Source organism: Salmo trutta, chromosome 24 (assembly GCF_901001165.1).
Source record: "Salmo trutta chromosome 24, fSalTru1.1, whole genome shotgun sequence".
Taxonomy (NCBI): Eukaryota; Metazoa; Chordata; class Actinopteri; order Salmoniformes; family Salmonidae; genus Salmo; species Salmo trutta.
This window is the reverse complement of record NC_042980.1, coordinates 40,132,285-40,155,142: the sequence shown is the minus strand read 5'-3', so window position 1 is coordinate 40,155,142 and position 22,858 is coordinate 40,132,285. Positions and strand designations below refer to the sequence as shown.

The 22,858-nt window shown below is 43.8% G+C and overlaps 1 protein-coding gene across 8 annotated transcripts in view; it reads left to right on the top strand.

Annotated features, from left to right (window-relative positions):
* LOC115161305 (peripheral plasma membrane protein CASK-like) overlaps nt 1-22,858 on the top strand; it is a 224,508-nt gene that overhangs the window by 54,339 nt on the left and 147,311 nt on the right. For all 8 annotated transcript variants that reach the window (XM_029712184.1, XM_029712182.1, XM_029712186.1 and 5 more), the window contains exon 2: nt 21,209-21,321. In XM_029712184.1, the coding sequence (XP_029568044.1) occupies nt 21,209-21,321 (113 nt within the window). The remainder of the gene's footprint in view (nt 1-21,208; nt 21,322-22,858) is intronic.

The window sequence follows — 22,858 nt, the reverse complement described above, 5'->3', positions numbered from 1 at the left end:
GTATAGTGCAAACTCACTCAATTAAATAAATCAAAACAGGAACATTTTACATTTGGTTAGAATTATATATTTTTTTTTTATCTCAACAAAGAAAAATGTCCTCCTGTGTGCTACCCACTAGAATCCCCATAGGGACTCCTATGTACACTTATAGCTCATCTCTTGGCAGTAGTACTGTGGACTACTTTATCACTGACCTCAACCCAGAGTCTCTCAGAGCGTTCACAGTCAGTCCACTGACACCACTATCAGATCACAGCAAAATCACAGTCTACTTGAACAGAGCAATACTCAATCATGAGGCATCAAAGGCAAAGGAACTGAATAATATTAAGAAATGCTATAGATGGAAGGAAAGTAGTGTGAAAACCTACCAAGAAACAATTAGGCAACAACAAATTAAATCCCTTTTAGACAACTTCCTGGACAAAACGTTCCACAAAATGAACAATGACAAATGGTTTGATGAAGAATACAAGAACCTAAGAAAGACATTGAGAAACCTATCCAACCCAAAAAACCTGAGCCTATGCCTTCACTATGGTGAATACCTAAAACAATACAGAAATACACTACGGAAAAAGAAGGAACAGCACGTCAAAAATCAGATCAATATATGAACCACTCCAATCTTTTTGGCCCAATAACAAAGAACAGACAGTAAAAACATATACATGATCAAATACAAATCTTAGAATCAGCTTTAAAGACTACCAGAACCCACTGGATTCTCCAATTACATTGAATGAACTACATGACAAAATACAAACCCTCCAACCCAAAAAGGCCTGTGGTGTTGATGGTATCCTCAATGATAAATGATAAAATATACAGACCACAAATTCCAATTGGCTATACTTAAACTCTGTAACCTCTCTGGGGTATGTGGGACGCTAGCGTCCCACCCGCGGGACACACTATTCAACAGCCAGTGAAATAGCAGGGCAGCAAATTCAAAACAACAAAAATCTCATAATTCAAATTTCTCAAACATACAACTATTATATCCCATTTTAAAGATACACTTCTCGTTAATCCAACCACATTGTCCGATTTCAAAAGGCTTTATGGCGAAAGCATAACATTAGATTATGTTAGGACAGCGCTGAGACAAGAAAAACCACACAGCCATTTTCCAAGCAAGGAGAGGCGTCACAAAAAACAGAAATACAGCTAAAATTAATCACTAACCTTTGACGATCTTCATCAGATGACACTCCCAGGACTTAATGTTACACAATACATGTATGTTTTGTTGATAAAGTTCATATTTATATAAAAAAAAAACATTTTACATTGGCGCGTGATGTTCAGAAAATGTTTTGCCTCCAAAACTGCTGGTGAATGAGCACATCAATTTACAAAAATACTTGTCATAAACGTTGATAAAATTTACAACAGTTATTGGAAGAATTATATATACACTTCTCCTTAATGCAACCGCTGTGTCAGATTTCAAAATAGCTTTACGGCGAAAGCCATCAAAGCAAGCTATACAGTTACCAGCCAAGTTCTGGAGTCAACAAAACTCAGAAATAGTATTATAAATAATTTCTTACCTTTGCTGATCTTTGTCGAAACGCACTCCCCAGCTGTACTGGGGAAGGGAGATATGAAAGTTCTAGCTTTGCATGGTGTAAATGGTACTAGAAATGCAGCCCTGGGAACCGAGAACACACGCACACACACATACACACCGGCTAAACATCACAGCCTGACCTGGTCGTGGCCCCTATCTGAAGGGCAAAGAAGAGAGAGAGTATTATCACACACTCACACACACACAGACAGACACACACACATATAAAATCTGGTACTGTTCAGATAATAGTTAGGTAATAGTTATAGATGGCCCTGATGGTTCAGGGCTATTCAACGCTGCGACTCAGATTTTTCACTTTAAAATGTATACCAAACAAAAACATTGATTTCAAAGTTTAACAAACCATACAACTCTATGCACAAGGAGTACTTTTAACAATTTCCACAGAACATTTCACACAAACACATTTACTGGAAGAATGGTAAAATCTCCCTCAGGTTTTTATGCGACCACATTTTCCAAAAACTCTGTTAAATATTTGCTCTGAATTAAGATCGAAAGATGTCTCCAGAAAGAATGGGGTGTCAGCTATGACATGACACCTTGAGTTTGAAAACATTTATTTTTGTTATTTAACTACAGTACAGTACAGTACAGTACAGTAAAGTAGTGTGCAGTACAGCACAGTAGAGTACAGTAGAGTACAGTAGAGTTCAGTAAAGTAGATATGTACAGTACATAATATAATATAGTACAATACAGTACATTATACTGTACTCTACTCTAGTGTGCTCTACTATACTGTACTGAACTCTACTCTAATTTTCTTTATTTTACTGTTCTGTAATGTACTCTACTGTTCTGTGCTGTATTGTGCTGTCCAAACTTGTAAAACATAGTCGTCTATGATTGGTTCAGATTTGGTACGGTCAGGATGGACTGAGCAAATCTCAACTACTTATCAACATCCATTTTTATACTTCTTTCTTACTGGTCCTCCATGGGAATCAAACCCACAACACTGGCATTTTTATACTTCTTTCTTACTGGTCCTCCATGGGAATCAAACCCACAACACTGGCATTTTTATACTTCTTTCTTACTGGTCCTCCATGGGAATCAAACCCACAACACTGGCATTTTTATACTTCTTTCTCACTGGTCCTCCATGGAAATCAAACCCACAACACTGGCATTTTTATACTTCTTTCTTACTGGTCCTCCATGGGAATCAAACCCACAACACTGGCATTGCAAGTGCCATGCTCTACCAACTGAGCCACACAGGACACTTGACACAAACACAAACACACTTGACACACAGACACACACCCACTTGACACACACAATTGACACACACACACACAACACACACACTTGACACACACACACAGTTGATGCCACCACCACCAACCGGGCTAAGCCACCTGTGGCTTCTCTGTCTGTGTGTCAAGTGGGAATCCGTCTGTGGGAATCAAACCCACAACACTGGCATTGCAAGTGCCATGCTCTACCAACTGAGCCACACAGGACACTTGACACAAACACAAACACACACACACTTGACACACACACACTTGACACACACACAATTGACACACACACACACACTTGACACACACACACACTTGACACACACACACACACTTGACACATACAATTGACACACACACACACACTTGACACACACACTTGACACACACACACACACACACAGTTGATGCCACCACCACCAACCGGGCTAAGCCACCTGTGGCTTCTCTGTCTGTGTGTCTGTGACACTGAGTCAGACCCAGTCATAGCTGTGTCACGTTATTTTCTACTCTACTTTGACTCAAAAGATGTTTAACTGATTTTGGCTTTTACAGAGTAAAGAAGATCACATCGGACTTTACTGGCAGAGATCATACACAAAACAGCTTGAATAGAAATCATCCTATCAAAGTTCCTCTGTCCAGTGGCTGTGTTCTTTTGCCCATCTTAATATTTTCTTTTTAATGGCCAGTCTGAGATATGGCTTTTTCTTTGCAACTCTGCCGAGAAGGCCAACATCCCGGAGTCACCTCTTTACTGTTGACGTTGAGACTGGTGTTTTGCGGGTACTATTTAATGAAGCTGCCAGTTGAAGACTTGTGAGGCATCTGTTTCTCAAACTAGACACTCTAATGTACTTGTCCTCTTGCTCAGTTGTGCACCGTGGCCTCCCACTCCTCTTTATATTCTAGTTAGAGCCAGTTTGTGCTGTTCTGTTAAGAGAGTAGTACACAGCGTTGTACGATATCTTCAGTTTCTTGGCAATTTCTCGCATAGAATAGCCTTAATTTCTCAGAACAAGAATACACTGACAAGTTTCAGAAGAAAGTGCTTTGTTTCTGGCCATTTTGAGCCTGTAATCGAACCCACAAATGCTGATGCTCCAGATACTCAACTAGTCTAAAGGACAGTTTGCTTCATTAATCAGAACAACAGTTTTCAGCTGTGCTAACATAATTGCAAAAGGGTTTTGTAATGATCAATTAGCCTTTTAAAATTATAAACTTGGATTAGCTAACACAACATGCCATTGCAACACAGGAGTGATGGCTGCCGATAATGGGCCTCTGTACGCCTATGTAGATATTCCATAAAAAAATCAAATCAAATCAAATGTATTTATAAAGCCCTTCTTACATCAGCTGATATCTCACAGTGAAGTACAGAAACCCAGCCTAAAACCCAAAACAGCAAGCAATGCAGGTGGAGAAGCACGGTGGCTAGGAAAAACTCCCTAGAAAGGCCAGAACCTAGGAAGAAACCTAGGGAGGAACCAGGCTTATGAGGAGTGGCCAGTCCTCTTCTGGCTGTGCCGGGTGGAGATTATAACAGAACATGGCCAAGATGTTCAAATGTTCATAGATGACCAGCAGGGTCAAATAATAATAATCACAGTGGTTGTCGAGGGTGCAACAAGTCAGCACCTCAGGAGTAAATGTCAGTTGGCTTTACATAGCCGATCATTCAGAGTTTCTCTACCGCTCCTGCTGTCTCTAAAGAGTTGAAAACAGCAGGTCTGGGACAGGTAGCACGTCCGGTGAATAGGTCAGGGTTCCATAGCCGCAGGCTGAACAGTTGAAACTGGAGCAGCAGCACGGCCAGGTGGACTGGGGACAGCAAGGAGTCATCAGGCCAGGTAGTCCTGAGGCATGGTCCTAGGGCCCAGGTCCTCCGAGAGAGAGAGAGAGAGAGAAAGAAAGAAAGAAAGAAAGAAAGAAAGAAAGAAAGAAAGAAAGAAAGAAAGAAAGAGAGCGAGAGAGAGAATTAGAGAGAGCATACTTAAATTCACACAGGACACCGGATAAGACAGGAGAAATACTCCAGATATAACAGACTGACCCTAGCCCCCCGACACATAAACTACTGCAGCATAAATACTGGAGTCTGAGACAGGAGGGGTCGGGAGACACTGTGGCCCCATCCGACGATACCCCCGGACAGGGCCAAACAGGCAGGATATAACCCCACCCACTTTGCCAAAGCACAGCCCCCACACCACTAGAGGGATATCTTCAACCACCAACTTAACATCCTGAGACAAGGTCGAGTATAGCTCACAAAGATCTCCCCCACAGCACAACCCAAGGGGGGGCGCCAACCCAGACAGGAAGATCACGTCAGTGACTCAACCCACTCAAGTGACGCATCCCTCCTAGGGACGGCATGGAAGAACACCAGTAAGCCAGTGACTCAGCCCCTGTAATAGGGATAGAGGCAGAGAATCCCAGTGGAGAGAGGGGAACCGGCCAGGCAGAGACAGCATGGGTGGTTCGTTGCTCCAGTGCCTTTCCATTCACCTTCACACTCCTGGGCCAGACTACACTCAATCATAGGACCTACTGAAGAGATGAGTCTTCAAAAAATACTTAAAGATCAAGACCGAGTCTGCGTCTCTCACATGGATAGGCAGACCATTCCATAAAAATGAAGCTCTATAGGAGAAAGCCCTGCCTACAGCTGTTTGCTTAGAAATTCTAGGGACAGTAAGGAGGCCTGCGTCTTGTGACTGTAGCATATATGTAGGTATGTACGGCAGGACCAAATCGGAAAGATAGGTAGGAGCAAGCCCATGTAATGCTTTGTAGGTTAGCAGTAAAACCTTGAAGTCAGCCCTTGCCTTAACAGGAAGCCAGTGTAGAGAGGCTAGCACTGGAGAAATATGATCACATTTTTTGGTTCTAGTCAAGATTCTAGCAGCCGTGTTAAGCACTAACTTAAGTTTTGCAGTGTAGTGTTGTAGTGTAGTGGTGTAGTGTGGTGTGGTGACACCAAGAGAGAGAGAGAGTGACACAGAGGGAAGTCTCTGAGCATAACAGGGACATTTATCATGCACTAAAGAATATGAACACACACACACAGTTTAGTGTTTCCCTTTACTCTCTGGGTCTGTGTGAACTTACATTCTCCTGAGTCATCTCTGTTTTGTTGTCTTCAGACTACTTCTCTCATGAATATGACATAACACTTGTGTTCTTTCCTTATTGGTATGCTGATGTTTCTCTCTCTCACCACAAACGTCTTCATCCCCCCCATCTCTCTTTCTACCCTTCGCCTCCTGCTGGACGTGACCTGTAAGATCCCAGTGAGATAGCAGACACATTGTTTTTGTTGTTGTTGTGTGTCTCAATAAAGCATTAGAATAGTTGCTGGTTGATCATTCACTCATGAAAGCAGACAGACTCTATTACTGCATCAGTTTACTGTCTCTCTTTCTCTGCTTCCTCCTTGAGTCCCAAAAACATTAGAGCTCATCTGCCTAGTTTTAGAATCATGTGCTGAGATGAGCTGGGCTGAGTAGGAATTTACAGTGTGTGTTTTAAGTGCCTAACCGTTGCTAATTACCAATCAAATAACCGTTAAATCTAAATATCTTTCATGTGCTCGCAACCTCAAAATGTTTCCCTTCACCAAGCTATTTATCCAGGAGCTCTGCCAGGAGTGCGTGTGTGTGTGTTTTATATTCTTTATTGCATGATAAATGTCCCTGTTATGCTCAGAGAGACTCTCTCTCTATCTTGCTGTCACACACACTTAAATGTAGACTTCGCTATACCTCTTAAATGTAGACTTCACTATACCTCTTCCTCTGAAGGTTCAGGGGTTTCTGTCTCTGTAACTAACTTCAAACAGGAGCAATTATACTGACTAACCCCCATCTTCTTCGCTCTCTCTCTCTCTCTCCCTCTCTCTCTTCCCCTCTCTCTCTTCCCCTCTCTCTTCCCCTCTCTCTCCCTCTCTTCCTTCCCCCTTTCTCTCCCTCTCTTTCTTCCCCCTCTCTCTCTCGTCCCCTCTCTCTCTCCCCCCCCTCTCTCTCTTCCCCCCCTCTCTCTTCCCCTCGCTCTCTTTCCCTCTCTCTTTCTTCCCCCCCTCTCTCTCTTCCCGCTCTCTCTCTTCCCGCTCTCTCTCTTCCCGCTCTCTCTCTCTCTCTTGCTCTCTCCCGCTCTCTCTCTCCCCTCTCTCTCTTCCCCCCTCTCCCTCTCTGTCTCTCTCTCTCACTCTCTCTCTCTCTCTCTTCCCCACCTTTATCTTCCGCCCTCTCTTTCTTCCCCCTCTCTATCTCTCTTCCCCCATCTCTCCCTTACTCTCTTCCCCCTCTCTCACTCTCTCCCTCTCTCTTCCCCTCTCTCTCTTGTTCTCTCTCCCCCTCTCTCTTCCCCCCTCTCTCTCTCCCTCTCTCTCTTCTGCTCTCTTTCTCTCTCTCAATTCAAATAGATAACAAACAAAAGTTAAATAAATAATAAAAAATGAACAGTAAACATTACACTCACAAAAGTTTGAAAGGAATAGAGACATTTCAAATATCATATTATGTCTATATACAGTGTTATAACGATGTGCAAGTAGTTCTCTTGAGAGCCAGGTCTGCCTATGGCGGCCTCTCTCAATAGCAAGGCTATGCTCACTGAGTCTTTACAAAGTCAAAGCTTTCATTCATTTTGGGTCAGTCACAGTGGTGAGGTATTCTGCCACTGTGTACTCTCTTTTTAGGGCCAAATAGCATTTCACTTTGCTCTGTTTTTTGGTAAATTCTTTCCGATGTGTCAAGTAATTATCTTTTTGTTTTCTCATGATTTGGTTGGGTTTAATTGTGTGGCTGTCCTGGGGATCTGTGGGGTCTGTTTGTGTTTGTGAACAGTGCACTGCAACCAGCTTGCTTAGGGGACTCTTCTCTAGGTTAATCTCTCTGTAGGTGATGGGTTTTTTATGGAGGGTTTGGTGGTTGTAGAATTTATTTTGTGTTTTACGTACACAGAGGATGATTTTGCAGAATTCCGCATTCCAAGAGTGTGCAAAGCTGTCATCAAGGCAATGGGTGGCTTATTTGAAGAAGAATATTTTGATTTGTTTAACACTTTTTTGGTTACTATTGTACATGATTCCATAGGTGTTATTTCATAGTTTTGATGTCTTCACTATTATTCTACAAGGTAGAAAATAGTCAAATAAAGAAAAAACCTTGAATGAGTAGGTGTGTCCAAACTTTTGACTGGTACTGTATATGTTGAACAGGGTGGGGTTCAAGCTGCATCCCTCATGCCAAATTGAGTCAAAATATAAAAAATATTGGGGAAGATGCCAGAGCTGAGGATGGCGTTAAAGAGATTAATTATAGCCAATTGGAATTTGCGGTCTGTATATTTTATCATTTAATTTAGGATACCGTCAACCACACAGGCCTTTTTGGGTTGGAGAGTTTGTATTTTGTCCTGTAGTTCATTCAATGTAATTTGAGAATCCAGTGAGTTCTGGTAGTCTTTAAAGCTGATTCTAAGATTTGTAATTGATCATGTATATATTTTTGCTGTTTGTTCTTTGTTATAGAGCCAAAAAGGAAGGAGAAGTGGTTTATCCATACATCTCCGTTTTGGATAGATAACTCTTTGTGTTGTTGTTTGTTTAGAGTTTTCCAATTTTCCCAGAAGTTATTTATTTCTGCAGTCCCTTTGGCTTTGATGCCTCATGATTGAGTATTGCTCTGTTCAAGTAGACATAGATTTTTCTATGATATGATAGGGGTGTCAGTGGGCTGACTGTGAACGCTCTGAGAGACTCTGGGTTGAAGTCAGTGATAAAGTAATCCACAGTACTACAGCCAAGAGATGAGCTATAGGTGTACCTATCATAAGAGTCCTCATGAAGCCTACCATTGACCCAGTGTGCGACAGAGCTGCAAGAGTTGTGACCCGTTTTTGTTGGTTGTTTTGTCATACTTGTGTTTAGGGGGGCATATTTGGGAGGGAATACTGTCACCTCCAGGTAGGTGTTTGTCCCCCTGTGTGCTGAGAGTGTCAGATTCTTGTCCAGTTCTGGCATTTAGGTCAGCACAGACTAGTACATGTCCCTGAGCCTGGAAATGATTGATTTCCCCCTCTGAGATGGAGAAGCTGTCTTCATTAAAGTATGGGGATTCTAGTGGGGGGGTGGGGGGGTAGCACACATGAGGACATTTTTCTCTGTTGAGATAATTCAATAAAATGTTCCTTATTAATCTCTAGCCAGCAATTAATAATAAACAGCCAATTTTCCTGTTTTGACTCATTTAATAGAGTGGGTTATGTCTGCTCTATACCAAATTAGCATACCCCCTGAGCCTCTTCCCTGTTTCACACCTGGTAGTTTGGTGGGTGGGACTACTAGCTCTCTGTAACCTAGAGGGCAAACAGTGTGTCCATCTACTCTATACCATGTTTCTTGTAGGATGACAATGTCTGTATTCCAATTTCTCTGATGAAGTCTGGGTTCCTGCTCCTTAGTCCAAAGGCAGATGACCTCGGACCTTGTATATTCCAGGATAAGATAGTAAAAGCTTTGTGTTCCATAGTGGCTCTAGCTCTCTCTCTCTCTCTCTCTCTCTCTCTGCCTGTGTGAGCGCCTGTATGAGTGCCTGTGTGAGTCCGTGTGTGAGTGCGAGTGTGAATGCCCGTGTGAGTGCCTGTGTGAGTGCCTGTATGAGTCTGTGTGTGAGTGCCTGTGTGACTGCCTGTGTGAGTGCGAGTGTGTGCCAGTGCGTGTGAGCTTGAATTATTGGAATGGATTTTGTATCCTTAACAAATTACAGGCAGCCATGTCAAAATGATTACACCTGTGTGTGTGTTATGCGTGCCTAAACACACATGCTATAGCAGATGGTGATCAGATTAAAGCTTCATAGCGTCAGAGGTGTGATGTACAGAGGCACACTGCCCAGAGATGGTCAACCACACACACACACAGGCTGGAGAGCTACAGTGGCAAGAAAAGTATGTGAACCTTTTGTAATTACCTGGATTTCTGCATAAATTTGACATAAAATGTCATCTGATCTTCATCTAAGTCACAACAAGAAACACACACAGTGTGCTTATACTAATAACACACTCATTATTGTATTTTTCTTGTCTATATTGAACACATACAGTGGCTTGCGAAAGTATTCACCGCCCTTGGCATTTTTCCTATTTTGTTGCCTTACAACCTGGAATTAAAATTGATTTTGGGGGGGTTTGTATCATTTGATTTACACAACATACCTACCACTTTGAAGATGCAAAATATTTTTTGCTTGAAACAAACTAGAAATAAGACAAAAAAACAGAAAACTTGAACATGCATAACTATTCGCCCCCTCAAAGTCAATACTTTGTAGAGTCACCTTTTGCAGCAATTACAGCTGCAGGTCTCTTGGGGTATGTCTCTATAAGCTTGGCACATCTAGCCCCTGGGATTTTTGCCCATTCTTCAAGGAAAAACTGCTCCAGCTCCTTCAAGTTGGATGGGTTCCGCTGGTGTACAGCGATCTTTAAGTCATACCACAGATTCTCAATTGGATTGAGGTCTGGGCTTTGACTAGGCCATTCCAAGACACTTAAATATTTCCCCTTAAACCACTCGAGTGTTGCTTTAGCAGTATTCTTAGGGTCATTGTCGTGCTGGAAGGTGAACCTCCGTCCCAGTCTCGAATCTCTGGAAGACTGAAACAGGTTTCCCTCAAGAATTTCTCTGTATTTAGCGCCATCCATCATTCCTTCAATTCTGACCAGTTTCCCAGTCCCCCCCCGATGAAAAACATGCTGACACCACCATGCTTCAATGTGGGGATGGTTTTCTCGGGGTGATGAGAGGGCTTGGTTTTGCCCCAGACATAGCATTTTCCTTGATGGCCAAAAAGCAAAATTTTAGTCTCATCTGACCAGAGTACCTTCTTCCATATGTTTGGGGAGTCCCCCACATGCCTTTTAGCAAACACCAAACTTGTTGGTTTATTTTTTTCTTTAAGAAATGGCTTTTTTTCTGGCCACTCTTCCGTAAAGCCCAGCTTTGTGTAGTGTACGGCTTAAAGTGGTCCTATGGACAGATACTCCAATCTCCGCTGTGGAGCTTTGCAGCTCCTTCTGGGTTATCTTTGGTCTCTTTGTTGCCTCTCTGATTAATTCCCTCCTTGCCTGGTCTGTGTGTTTTGGTGGGCGGCCGTTTTTTGGCAGCTTTGTTGTGGTGCCATATTCTTTCAATTTTTATGATGGATTTAATGGTGCTCCGTGGGATGTTCAAAGTTTCTGATATTTTTTTATAACCCAACCCTGTACTTCTCCACAACTTTGTCCCTGACCTGTTTGGAGAGCTCCTTGGTCTTCATGGTGCCGCTTGCTTGGTGGTGCTCCTTGCTTAGTGGTGTTGTAGACTCTGGGGCCTTTCAGAACAGGTGTATATATACAGAGATCATGTGACAGATCATGTGACACTTAGATTGCACACAGGTGGACATTATTTAACTAATTATGTGACTTCTGAAGGTAATTGGTTGCACAAGATCTTATTTAGGGGTTTCATAGCAAAGGGGGTGAATACATATGTACGCACCACTTTTCCGTTTTTTTTACTTCACCAATTTGGACTATTTTGTGTATGTCCATTACATGAAATCCCAAAAAAAATCCATTTAAATTACAGGTTGTAATGCAAAAAAATAGGAAAAATGCCAAGGCGTGAATACTTTTGCAAGGCACTGTAATATACACATTCACAGCGTAGGTTGGAAAAAGTATGTGAACACCTAGGCTAATGACTTCTCCAAAAGTTAATTGGAGTCAGGAGTCAACTAACCTGGAGTTGAGATTGGTAATTTTGGTTAGAGCTACCCTTGCCCATAAAAAAACAGTCACAAAATTTGAGTTTGCTATTCACAAGAAGCATTGCCTGATGTGAACCATGCCTCGAACAAAAGAGATGTCAGAAAACTTAAGATTAAGAATTGTTGCCTTGCATAAAGCTGGAAAGGGTTACAAAAGTATCTCTAAAAGTCAGTTCACGGCAAGACTAATTGTCTATAAATGGAAAAATTTCAGCACTGTTGCTACTCTCTCTAGGAGTGGCCATCCTGCTAAGATGACTGCAAGAGCACAGCGCAGAATGCTCAATGAGGTTAAGAAGAATCCTAGTGTCAGCTAAAGACATCTCTGGAAGATGCTAACATTTCTGTTGACAAGTCTACAGTACGTAAAACACTAAACAAGAATGGTGTTCATGGGAGGACACCATGGAAGAAACCACTGCTGTATAATAAAACATTGCTACATGTCTGAAGTTCGCAAAAGAGCACCTGGATGTTCCACAGTGCTACTGGCAAAATATTCTGTGTACAGATGAAACTTGTGTTGTTTGAAAGAAACACACAACACTATGTGTGGAGAAAGAAAGGCACAGCACACCAACATCAAAACCTCATGCCAACTGTAAAGTATGGTGGAGGGAGCATCATGGTTTGGGTCTGCTTTGCTGCCTCAGGGCCTGGACATCTTGCTCTCATTGACGGAAAAATGTATTCCCAAGTTTATCAAGACATTTTGCATGAGAATGTTAGGCCACTTGAAGCTCAACAGAGGTTAGGTGATGCAACAGGAAAACAACACAAAAGACAGAAGTAAATCAACAACAGAATGACTTGAACAGAAGAAAATACACCTTCAGGAGTGGCCCAGTCAGTCCTGACCTCAACCTGATTGAGATGCTGTGGCATGACCTCAAGAAAGCGGTTCACACCAGACGTACCAATAATATTGTGGAACTGAAACAGTTTTGTAAAGAGGAATGGTCCAACATTCCTCCTGACCGTTATGCAGGTCTGATCCACAACTACAGAAAACATTCGGTTGAGGTTATTGCTGCCAAAGTAGGGTCAACCTGTTATTAAATCCAAGGGTTCACATACTTTTTCCAACCTGCACTGTGAATGTTTACACGGTGTGTTCAATAAAGACATGAGAAAATATAATTGTTTGTGCGTTATTAGTTTAACCTTTCTGGCGCAGGCGTTCCGCTAGCGACCCACCTTTACAACATCCTGTGAAATTGCAGAGCGCAAAATTCAAATTACAGAAATAGTAATATTTAACTTTCATGAAAATACATGTGTCATACATCAGAAAAAATATTAACTTCTTGTTAATCCAGCCACTGTGTCAGATTTCGAAAAGGCTTTACGGCGAAAGCACACCATGCGATTATCTGAGGACAGCGCCCTGCACACAAAAGCATTAAAAACATTTTTCAACCAGGCAGGTGCGCCACGAAAGTCAGAAATAGCGATAAAATAAATGCCTTACCTTTGAAGATCTTCTTCTGTTGGCACTCCAAAAGGTCTCAGCTACATCACAAATGGTCCTTTTGTTCGACAAAGTCCTTTTTTATTTCCCCAAAAACTCAGTTTAGCTGGCGCACTTCATTCAATAATCCACCGGTTTCCCTCCTTCAAAATGCATACAAAATGAATCCCAAACGTTACCAATAAACTTCTCCAAACAAGTCAAACAACATTTATAATCAAACCTCAGGTACCCTAATACGTAATAAATGATAAAAATTTAAGACGGAGAATCGTTATTGTCTTTCCCGGAGATAAACAACAAAGAAAGCACTCTCATCCACGCGCATGAAAACACTACAGCCAAAATGGGAGCCACTTAGAACTACAAATTCTAGCTAATTTTTCCAAAAACAAGCCTGAAACTCTTTCTAAAGACTGTTGACATCTAGTGGAAGCCCTAGGAACTGAGAGAGATGGAGGGTAGAGAGAGATGGGTATGGGCATAGAGAGGGAGGGGTAGAGAGATGGAGGGTATAGAGCGAGGGAGAGTATAGAGAGAGGGAGGATATAGAGAGGGAGGGTAGATAGGGAGGGTATAGAGAGGGAGGGTATAGAGAGGGAGGGGTAGAGAGAGGGAGGGGTAGAGAGAGGGAGGGGTAGAGAGAGGGAGGGGTAGAGAGAGGGAGGGTAGAGAGAGGGAGGGTATAGAGAGGGAGAGGTAGAGAGAGGGAGGGTATAGAGAAGGAGGGTATAGAGAGGGAGGGGTAGAGAGGGAGGGGTAGAGAGGGAGGGGTAGAGAGAGGGAGGGTATAGAGAGGGAGGTTATAGAGACAGAGGGGTAGAGAGGGAGGGTATCGAGAGGGAGGGTATGGAGAGGGCGGGGGTAGAGAGGGAGGGGTAGAGAGGGAGGGGTAGAGAGCGGGAGGGCTAGAAAGGGAGGGGTAGGGAGGGAGGGTATAGAGAGGGAGGGGTAGAGAGGGAGGGGTAGAGAGGGAGGGGTAGAGAGGGAGGGGTAGAGAGAGGGAGGGTATAGAGAGAGGGAGGGTATAGAGAGGGAGAGGTAGAGAGAGGGAGGGTATAGAGCGGGAGGGGTAGAGAGGGAGGGGTAGAGAGAGGGAGGGTATAGAGAGGAGGGGTAGAGAGAGGGAGGGTATAGAGAGGGAGAGGTAGAGAGAGGGAGGGTATAGAGAGGGAGGGTATAGAGACAGAGGGGTAGAGAGGGAGGGTATAGAGAGGGAGGGTATAGAGACAGAGGGGTAGAGAGGGAGGGTATAGAGAGGGAGGGTATGGAGAGGGCGGGGGTAGAGAGGGAGGGGTAGAGAGGGAGGGGTAGAGAGCGGGAGGGCTAGAAAGGGAGGGGTAGAGAGGGAGGGTATAGAGAGGGAGGGTATAGAGAGGGAGGGGTAGAGAGGGAGGGGTAGAGAGGGAGGGGTAGAGAGAGGGAGGGTATAGAGAGGGAGGGTATAGAGAGGGAGGGGTAGAGAGGGAGGGGGTAGAGAGGGAGGGGTAGAGAGAGGGAGGGTATAGAGAGGGAGGGGTAGAGAGAGGGAGGGTATAGAGAGGGAGGGTATAGAGAAGGAGGGTATAGAGAAGGAGGGGTAGAGAGGGGAGGGGGTAGAGAGGGAGGGGTAGAGACAGGGAGGGTATAGAGAGGGAGGGTATAGAGACAGAGGGGTAGAGAGGGAGGGTATAGAGAGGGAGGGTATGGAGAGGGAGGGTGTAGAGAGTGGGAGGGGTAGAGAGGGAGGGGTAGTGAGGGAGGGTGTAGAGAGGGAGGGTGAAGAGAGGGAGGGGTAGAGAGCGGGAGGGGTAGAGAGAGGGAGGGTTTAGAGACAGAGGGGTAGAGAGGGGGAATAGAGAGGGAGGGGTAGAGAGGGATGGGTATAGAGGGAGGGGTATAGAGGAGGGAGGGGAGAGAGGGGAGGGGTATAGAGACAGAGGGGTAGAGAGGGAGGGTATAGAGAGGGAGGGTAGAGAGGGAGGGTATAGAGAGGGAGGGTGTAGAGAGTGGGAGGGGTAGAGAGGGAGGGGTAGAGAGGGAGGGTATAGAGAGGGAGGGGTAGAGAGCGGGAGGGGTAGAGAGCGGGAGGGGTAGAGAGAGGGAGGGTATAGAGACAGAGGGGTAGAGAGGGAGGGAATAGAGAGGGAGGGTATAGAGAGGGAGGGGTAGAGAGGGAGGGTATAGAGAGGGAGGGGTAGAGAGGGAGGGTAAAGAGAGGGAGGGTATAGAGAGGGAGGGTATAGAGAGGGAGGGGTAGAGAGGGAGGTATAGAGAGGGAGGGGTAGAGTGGGAGGGTATAGAGAGGGAGGGTATAGAGAGGGAGGGTATAGAGAAGGAGGGGTAGAGAGCGGGAGGGTAGAGAGGGAGGGTAAGAGAGGGAGGGTAAGAGAGGGAGGGTAAGAGAGGGAGGGGTAGAGTGGGAGGGTATAGAGAGGGAGGGGTAGAGAGGGAGGGGTAGAGAGGGAGGGGAGTCAGATAGGGAGGAGAGAGGGAGGAAGACAGGGAGGGAAAATGAGAGGAGAGAAAGAGCAACACCCACACACACTCTCTCTGAGGACGTGTGAACTGTGTCATCTTTAATCAAAAACTGTGTAGCCTACACACACCTGAGGCAGGAGATGCTCTGCTTTCCAAGGAATGTGTGTGTGTGTGTGTGTGTGTGTGTGTGTTTGGACGGACGTGTTTCACTATTCTTCTGGGGACCAGAAGTCACCACAAGAACAGTAAACGAAAAATGTTTTGACCTTGGTCCAAGGTCAAATGCTATTTCTAGGGGGTTTAGGGTTAAGGTTAGAATTAGTGTTAGTGTTAGAATTACATTAAGGTTAGGAGCTAGGGTTAGTTTTAGGGTTAGGAGCTAGGGTTAGTTTTAGGGTTAGGGTTAGGAGCTAGGGTTAGGGTTAGGAGCTAGGGTTAGGTTTAGGGTTAGGGTTAAAGTTAGGTTGTTGGGTTAGGGTTAGGGTTCAGGTTAGGGTTAAGGTTAAGGTTAGGATTAGGGTTAAGGTTAGGGTTAAGGTTAGGGTAAGAGTAGTGGTTAGAGTTAGGGGTTAGGGAAAATAGGATTTTGAATGGGACTGAATTGTGTGTCCCCACAATGTTAGCTGTACAAGACTCTCTGTGTGTGTGTGTGTGTGTGTGTGCGTGTGCGTGTGTGTGTGTTTGTTTGCGTGCATGTGCATGTGTACTGTAAGCACTAGGACTGTATTTACGAAGATCTTACCGCTGTGCTACCTCTGCCCTCGTCTCTGTGCCAACTGACAAACTACTGTGAGATGTGAGGGCAGTGGAAACCTTGTATTTACTAAACACCTCTCACTGACTGTGTTGGATAATACACTTCCCCATCATAGAATACAATATCAGAAGTGACTGGAGTTGAGATGGAACTGCTAAACTGGAGCGCTGGGTTGTGTGTTTCATATAGTGTCATCACGAGCAGCACAGTGGCCTAAGGCACTGCATCTCAGTGCTAGAGGTGTTTCTACAGACCCTGGTTTGATTCCAGACTGTATCACAAACGGCCATGATTGGGAGTCACATAGGGCGGCCCATAATTGGCCCAGCGTCGCCCGGTTTTGGCCGGTGTAGGCCGTCATTGTAAATAAGAATTTGTTCTTAACTGACTTTTCTAGTTAAATAAAATAGTCTCAAGGACTTGTGAGGTTGACCCAGCGATAGGATTTTTACAGTGAGAAGGCTGACGAAGATGATGGATGTTTCTTGCCAAAGTGAGGCTTTTTATTTGGAAGGTGAAGAAATAATATAGCCGGTGACTGTATTTACAAAAACAAATAAACAGGACGACGAACAAAAAGTAGGCCTAATAAACTCAAAAGAAAAGCCAGGCTTCAATCATGCCTGTACCTGGCAGCATGCCAACCTGTTACCTGTCTGTCTCTGTCCTGCAAACAAAGAAATTACAGAGTTTAAATACCCATGTTGCATCTGACCAATGGGAAACCCTTACACATATCTGTTCGATTAACATTCAAAGCACATGAATACCATACATACATGTTCAGATAATAAACACATGTATTTATACCAGCTAAACCCTCATGCTTTAGAGCATGAATACCAACTGGAATATAAAAAGTATGTCCCCTCAGGATAAGTTACTACTATTCAATAACTATGTCCTCGAACACGCCCCATTTGCCCGTCAATTCTCTCAACAGGAAATGAACTGTGTCCGTGGGGTTGAGGTCAGGGCTCTATACAAATCAGTCAAGTTCTACCACACCGATCTTAACAAACCATTTGTGTATGGACCTCGCTTTGTGCACGGGGGCATTGTGGGCATTGTCATGCTGAAACAGGAACAGTTCTCGTGCTGACATTGCTTCCAGAGGCCATTTAGATCTCGGTAGTAGTTGGCGCCCCCTCAGGAGGAGACCAAGAGGGAAACTAAGACATCAGAACAGGTGAGATTAGTATCCCACTTCTGACACCATTGGTGAGATTAGTATCCCACTTCTGATACCATTGGTGAGATTAGTATCCCACTTCTGACATCATTGGTGAGATTAGTATCCCACTTCTGACATCATTGGTGAGATTAGTATCCCACTTCTGATACCATTGGTGAGATTAGTATCCAACTTCTGACATCATTGGTGAGATTAGTATCCAACTTCTGACACCATTGGTGAGATTAGTATCCAACTTCTGACATCATTGGTGAGATTAGTATCCAACTTCTGACATCATTGGTGAGATTAGTATCCAACTTCTGACATCATTGGTGAGATTAGTATCCAACTTCTGACACCATTGGTGAGATTAGTATCCAACTTCTGACATCATTGGTGAGATTAGTATCCCACTTCTGACATCATTGGTGAGATTAGTATCCAACTTCTGACATCATTGGTGAGATTAGTATCCCACTTCTGATACCATTGGTGAGATTAGTATCCCACTTCTGACACCATTGGTGAGATTAGTATCCCACCTCTGACACCATTGGTGAGATTAGTATCCAACTTCTGACATCATTGGTGAGATTAGTATCCAACTTCTGACATCATTGGTGAGATTAGTATCCAACTTCTGACATCATTGGTGAGATTAGTATCCCACTTCTGACACCATTGGTGAGATTAGTATCCCACTTCTGATACCATTGGTGAGATTAGTATCCCACTTCTGATCGTTCAATACATGTTTACAAAGAGAACTATACCTAGCGACACAAAACAAAAGATTTTGCGCGCACAAACCAATTTCCGTCGATGCACAACAAACTCACGTTTCTTCTCATTACAGGTGATCTACAATAATCAAGAGGGCATCTCTAACCCACATGATTATCAATAAATACATGTGCTACTCATAAACTGTTCTATAAACAATGTCAGGTCATTTATACTAGGAATCTCTTTAGATGAGTAACAGAGATGATAGATAAGAGATGATTTAAAGTACTGCTTAAGTAGTTTTTTGGGGTATCTGTACTTTACTGTTTATATTTTTGACAACTTTTACTTTTACTTGACTATATCCCTAAAGAAAATTATGTACTTTTTACTCCATACATTTTACCTGACACCCAAAAGTACTCGTTATATTTTGAATGCTGAGCAGGACAGACAAATGTTCCAATTCACGCACTTGTCAAGAAAACATCCCTGGTCATCCCTTCTGCCTCTGATCTGGCAGACTCACTGAACACACATGCTTAATTTGTAGATTATGTCTGAGTGTTGGAGTGTGCCCCTGGTTGTCCATACATTTTAAAAACAAGAAAATGGTGCCAACTGCTTTGCTTAAAATAAGGAATTTGAAGTGATTTATACTTCTGCTTTTACTTTTGATACTTAAGTATATTTTAAACCAAATACTTTTAGACTTTTACTCAAGTAGTATTATCCTGGGTGACTTTTACTTGAGTCATTTTTCTATTAAGGTATCTTTACTTTTACTATGAGATGTTAATGTATTCTGTCCTGTATAAAGGACAGAATACTTCGTCCACATCACAAGATACATTTCTCTTGCCAAACATCGAGGGAAATATCTCCTAGCATGGCGTATCCAACCTTGGACAGAGGCAACCTCTATGTCCCCACATGCATCCTCCAGGGTTGGCGATCATACACTTTCCAGCGCCAGGCTGAGAAGAATTCCTCTATGGGATTTAGAAAAGGTGAATATGGGGGTAGGTACAAAACTACAAATTGTGGATGGGTGGCAAACCAGTTTTGGACCAGAACAGCCCGGTGAAAACTAACATTGTCCCATAAAACTACAAATCTAGCAGGCTCCTGATCTGGATCAGGGACAAGCATTGTGTAAATTGCATCCAGAAAAGTGAGCATATGGCCGGTGTTGTACGGACCGTGTGGCATTGTGGCATTGTGATGGAGGACCCCGTTTTGAGTGATGGCAGCACACATAGTTATATTACCCCCACGCTGTCCAGGGACATTGGTAATTGCCCTCTGTCCTATTACATTTCTTCCGCGGCGCCTGGTTTTGGCGAGGTTGAAGCCAACCTCATCCACATAAATAAATTCATGGCGAATTACATGGGCATCCAGCTCCAATACTCTCTGTAACAGACAAAAGGATATACAGATGAGTAAATATGGTAAATGGCACCTTGTAAAGTGGTTTCATCGTCACTCGGTGCCGTTGGGGGATGCGTTGTATGGTCAACAGGCTTACAGGATTGATGTTGTTAAATATGGTGTCATTATTCAAGATATGCTCTCTTATCTCTCGAATCCTAATTGCATTGTTGGCCAAAACCATATTTATAATTGCAGTCTCTCGTACATCTGTAAACAAGCGTCCTCGTCCTCCATGATGTCTTTGCCTTTCCACTCTGTACAGAATTCAAACACAGTATGTGCTCAGCATAGGAACTGTAAACAATGTACAAGAAAAGGTAGTACAGCATGATAACCAACCTCATTCATTCAATGCAGTGCAGTAAATGGATGGCTTAGAGTTACAAATGTTTATGCAATACTATGCAGTCATACGTATTTTACAGTACATTACTGTAATGCTAAAATAGTCATTAGATAGTTGCATACCTGTTCTCATTTCTGAAGGTTTGAATTATGGACGCCACTGTAAATCGACTCAAGTTGGGCTGGACTCTCAGTCCAGCCTCTCTCATGGTCAAACCGTGGTTGATCACATGATCAACAAGTGTTGCCCTAATCTCATCAGAGATGGCTCTCCTTCCTTCTCTTCTTCCCCTTCCTCCTATTCCAACGCTTCGTCTTTGAATTTGTCCTCGTTGTTGTTCCCTGCCTCTCCCTCCTACTCCTCTTGCTCTCTGTCCATTGTTGGCATCCATTGTTCAAAACAGGTAATCTGACCTTTGACTTATTTATAGGCCTATACTACAGTAAAGCAGTGATTGGTTAGTGATAAGTTAAGCAATTAGTGTTTGCACATGTGAGGAGTGTGTGTGTGTGACCTGGTGAATAAGTGTAGAATTTTCATTGGTTGTGTTTGGAAAAGGAAAGCAAGTCACTTCCTGTTAGATTTTTGTGTTTTAGGTAGAGAATTGTGTGTAGTGTTTTGAAAAAAGTGTTTTATGCAATTGACAACTGAGTCAAAGGCTGAGAAATAGCTTATGGTTTTGGATATTTGGTGTGTAGTTTTGCACTTTTAGTGAGAGGTTTCAAAAATCGTGTGACATGAAAAGATTTTGTGTGTAAGCAGTTGGAAAAACTATAATGTGTTCTGTCCTGTATAAAGGTATGAGATGTTCATGTATTCTGTCCTGTATAAAGGTATGAGATGTTAATGTGTTCTGTCCTGTGTAAAGGTATGAGATGTTAATGTGTTCTGTCCTGTATAAAGGTATGAGATGTTCATGTATTCTGTCCTGTGTAAAGGTATGAGATGTTAATGTATTCTGTCCTGTGTAAAGGTATGAGATGTCAATGTGTTCTGTCCTGTGTAAAGGTATGAGATGTTAATGTGTTCTGTCCTGTATAAAGGTATGAGATGTCAATGTGTTCTGTCCTGTGTAAAGGTATGAGATGTTAATGTGTTCTGTCCTGTGTAAAGGTATGAGATGTTAATGTGTGCGTTCTGTCATGTGCAGGGGTCCGTTCAGTGTGGTACGAAGATGTATCAACAGAGACGCAGGACAGCAGTTCGCTGTGAAGATCGTAGACGTGGCCCAGTTTACCTCCAGCCCTGGACTCAGCACAGAGGGTGAGAGAGCACACACGCATACACATACACAATTTATCTTTCTCTCTGTTGTGTGTGGATGCTGATCGTTATAGAGACAAACATATGCACACTATCAGCTGTCTGTGTCTGTGTGTCTGTCTGTGTGTGTGTCTGTGTCTGTGCATGCGTGAGAGGTCGTCCAGGGGTGAGCTGTGTTGTATCATTGATCTCCAGAGAGAGAGATGCTGTACAATATGACCACACAGCAGGGGTCTATCCAGACAAATCAAATCAAATCAAATTTATTTATATAGCCCTTCGTACATCAGCTGAAATCTCAAAGTGCTGTACAGAAACCCAGCCTAAAACCCCAAACAGCAAGCAATGCATGTGAAAGAAGCACGGTGGCTGGGAAAAACTCCCTAGGAAAAACTCCTGAGAAAGGCCAAAAACCTAGGAAGAAACCTAGAGAGGAACCAGCTATGAGGGATGGCCAGTCCTCTTCTGGCTGTGCCGGGTGGATATTATAACAGAACATGGTCAAGATGTTAAAATGTTCGTAAATGACCAGCATGGTCAAATAATAATAATCATAGTAATTGTCGAGGGTGCAACAAGCACGTCCGGTGAAACAGGTCAGGGTTCCGTAGCCGCAGGCAGAACAGTTGAAACTGGAGCAGCAGCATGGCCAGGTGGACTGGGGACAGCAAGGAGTCATCATGCCAGGTAGTCCTGAGGCATGGTCCTAGGGCTCAGGTCCTCCGAGAGAAAGAAAGAAAGAGAGAAGAGAGAATTAGAGAGAGCATATTTACATTCACATAGGACACCGGATAAGACAAGAGAATACTCCAGATGTAACAGACTGACCCTAGCCCCCCGACACATAAACTACTGCAGCATAAATACTGGAGGCTGAGACAGGAGGGATCAGAAGACACTGTGGCCCCATCCGATGATACCCCCGGACAGGGCCAAACAGGCAGGATATAACCCCACCCACTTTGCCAAAGCACAGCCCCCACACCACTAGAGGGATATCTACAACCACCAACTTACCGTCTGAAGACAAGGCCGAGTATAGCCCACAAAGATCTCCGCCACGGCACAACCCAAGGTGGGGGCGCCAACCCAGACAGGAAGACCACGTCAGTGGCTCAACCTACTCAAGTGACGCACCCCTCCCATGGACGGCATGGAAGAACACCAGTAAGTCAGTGACTCAGCCCCTGTAAAAGGGTTAGAGGCAGAGAATCCCAGTGGGAAGAGGGGAACCGACAAGGCAGAGACAGCAAGGGCGGTTCGTTGCTCCAGCCTTTCCGTTCACCTTCACACTCCTGGGCCAGACTATACTTAATCATAGGACCTACTGAAGAGATAAGTCTTCAGTAAAGACTTAAAGGTTGAGACTGAGTCTGCGTCTCTCACATGGGTAGGCAGACCATTCCATAAAAATGGAGCTCTATAGGAGAAAGCCCTACCTCCAGCCGTTTGCTTAGAAATTCTAGGGACAATTAGGAAGCCTGCGTCTTGTGACCGTAGCGTACGTGTAGGTATGTACGGCAGGACCAAATTGGAA